Source organism: Pinus tabuliformis, chromosome 9, assembly GCF_031772625.1.
Source record: "Pinus tabuliformis cultivar Carrire ecotype Pingquan chromosome 9, CPIR1, whole genome shotgun sequence".
Taxonomy (NCBI): domain Eukaryota; kingdom Viridiplantae; phylum Streptophyta; class Pinopsida; order Pinales; family Pinaceae; genus Pinus; species Pinus tabuliformis.
The window spans coordinates 1995299496-1995301884 of NC_142307.1; the positions used below are offsets into that span (position 1 = coordinate 1995299496).

The 2389-nt window shown below is 33.3% G+C and overlaps 1 protein-coding gene across 1 annotated transcript; it reads right to left on the reverse strand.

Moving 5' to 3' along the window:
• Nucleotides 1-1646: 1646 nt before the first annotated feature.
• LOC149157036 (E3 ubiquitin-protein ligase PUB22-like) lies at nt 1647-2084 on the reverse strand. Its single transcript, XM_089444949.1, has one exon. The coding sequence runs from the start codon at nt 2082-2084 to the stop codon at nt 1647-1649; it is 438 nt and encodes a 145-aa protein (XP_089301075.1).
• Nucleotides 2085-2389: the final 305 nt, after the last annotated feature.

The window sequence follows — 2389 nt, forward strand, 5'->3', positions numbered from 1 at the left end:
TCTTACTAATAAATTCCCAATGTTATTATAATTTACATATATAAATAGAAAATATAAATAATAATTTTCATCTATAAAGGAGCCTAAGAGTGGAGGCAAACCAAAATGCATTATGGTGATGGTAGGATTCAAAAACATTATTTAAACTAAATGCAATGCCCTTTCTTAAACTAATGAGAATCAACAACGTTCATAACACATGAATGAATTCAAGTGGCCATTCATAGAAATAATATGTCTAAACTTGAACAATATGCATAACACAAATTCCAATTTGGGATTCAAAAAGATAATGTGTCAAATTTCCTTTGAAAAGCTTTCATTAAGTGACAGAAAAAATCATCTATATAAGTAATTAGTAATATGTATGAGCTGGGTGATGATTTTTCTATTTGAGTAATAGGATATTTATATATGTATGAGGTAGGTGATGATTTTTCTATTCTAGTATTAGGATATTTATATTGATGATTTTTCTATTCTGGAAAGTTACACCCTATTTTATCATGGAATAAATAAAACCAAAATAAAATAAAAATGATTTTAACTAGATACTAAGAGAAACTATTATGTGATAAATAATTAACCAAGAAACTAAACATTCAAACATCGAAGTAAGTAACAACATTAATAGTTATGAAAAATCTAATCTTTCTTTTAACATTTTATAATACGCATCCCAAAAATAATTGTTATGGGTTATTTTTAGAATGTAAACCCCTTGAAACAGCTGAGAAGATTTTGACCCATGTTTTATTTTGAAACAAATCGTATTACTTCTAATTGGTCCCTTGCCTTTGCTTCTCCAAACTCTTCAAGCGAAAGAACATCAACAATGGATAGCTGTTGCATGTGCAAAGGGTCATGCTTTTTCCCAATAGCAACTTAATGTATTCTAGTTTCCTAGTTTTTTAACTCAAATAATTAAGACTCTACATATAGGCTTTTCCTTAGGTTTATGACATTTGATCAAAAAAGGGGATCACTGTGCATGTGCACGGATAGTCCATTCTGTGCAAAATGAAATCATTTGGAAAACTCTCATGAAATCTAATCAAAACTACAGCCTATAGGAAATTGACACTATACGAATGCAGCGATTGTTATGACAGAACATAAAGTAAATTTGTTTCGGATTAGAAAGGATTGGAGATTTGTGCGTAAGATTTATTAGAGAAACAATGAGACTTGTAAATGCGATAATACACCAAAAACGAAACTTGGACATCTTAACTTCTTTCATCATATCTGTTATGCAAATGCTAAGACAAATTGCTAGAATATTTAGGGAAAATTACAATCAGCATAATAAAGATAAACATATATCTCAAATATGTTTGGATCTACTAAGCATTTATACAATTCTTCCATTCTCACTAAAAATTAAGAAAATCTGATAATTTTTCAAGTTTTCTCTACGTATAATTTTAAATATAATTTGGATAATCACTTCTCATCAGGTGGGGAAGACAAGCGGAGGCTCTGAAAGCATTTGCATGCAATTTCAATACCTCCTTCACTTTCTACTTTGTTTTGTTTGTGCAATTGAGTTGTTGAAGCATACACAGTTTAGATAGAGCCCCGCACTGAAGCATCTCCTGACGAATGAACGCGTTTGATGAATATGTGCAAAGTGACCAAAGGATTCACACTGCTTTCTTAGTGGCAGTTTCTGAAACCCTAATAATCTTCTTCGAGACTACAACAATACTCATAACATGATCAGCCATGGCAACCCTTCCTTTTGCGTAGTCCACTAGCATGTCTAACAGACCTAAAATCCTTTCACACTTGGGCTTCTCGGCATCTGGAAGTAATTCGATTAGAGAAAATACAGCGCCTGCCTTGATTTCCAGCAATCTGTTCTTTCGTGATTTCTTACATATTGCTATGAGGACAACCAAGGCGGCCACAGTTTCCTTATGGCAAACTTCACGTGTTATGAGTTCTAAGAGACCTTGGAAAATATTAATCCTTTCCCTAGCAACAAATTCCCAATTAGATATCCAAACAGAAACCTTCTGCATTAAAACTGTCGCGTGAAGATGAGCTTCAGTGGTTCCCTTCTGCAAGATCAAGGCCATTGACCTAATGAACACTGTCTCTGTCAGTGATTTTGCAGTTTAGTGGGTTATAAGAATCATATGCAATATACCCAACGCTTCTTCACAAGCCTCGAAATTTTCATTCTCGTTCTCTTCACAACAATAAGAATTGATCAGAGAGGCCAAAGCATGAATCGAACCAAATGCAGTGATGCACTAACGGTTTGCTAAACCCATAGATATTGAAAACCAAAAGCATACGTGCTTCTATCTGTCAGGCCAGGCAGTAACTCCACAAAACAAAAACTGATTCGTGTATTCTATTCCATCAGATAGGTTTATTA

Coding starts and splice junctions, on each gene's coding strand:
- LOC149157036 (XM_089444949.1), bottom strand. CDS start 2,084: ATGGCCTTGATCTTGCAGAAGGGAACCACTGAAGCTCATCTTCACGCG.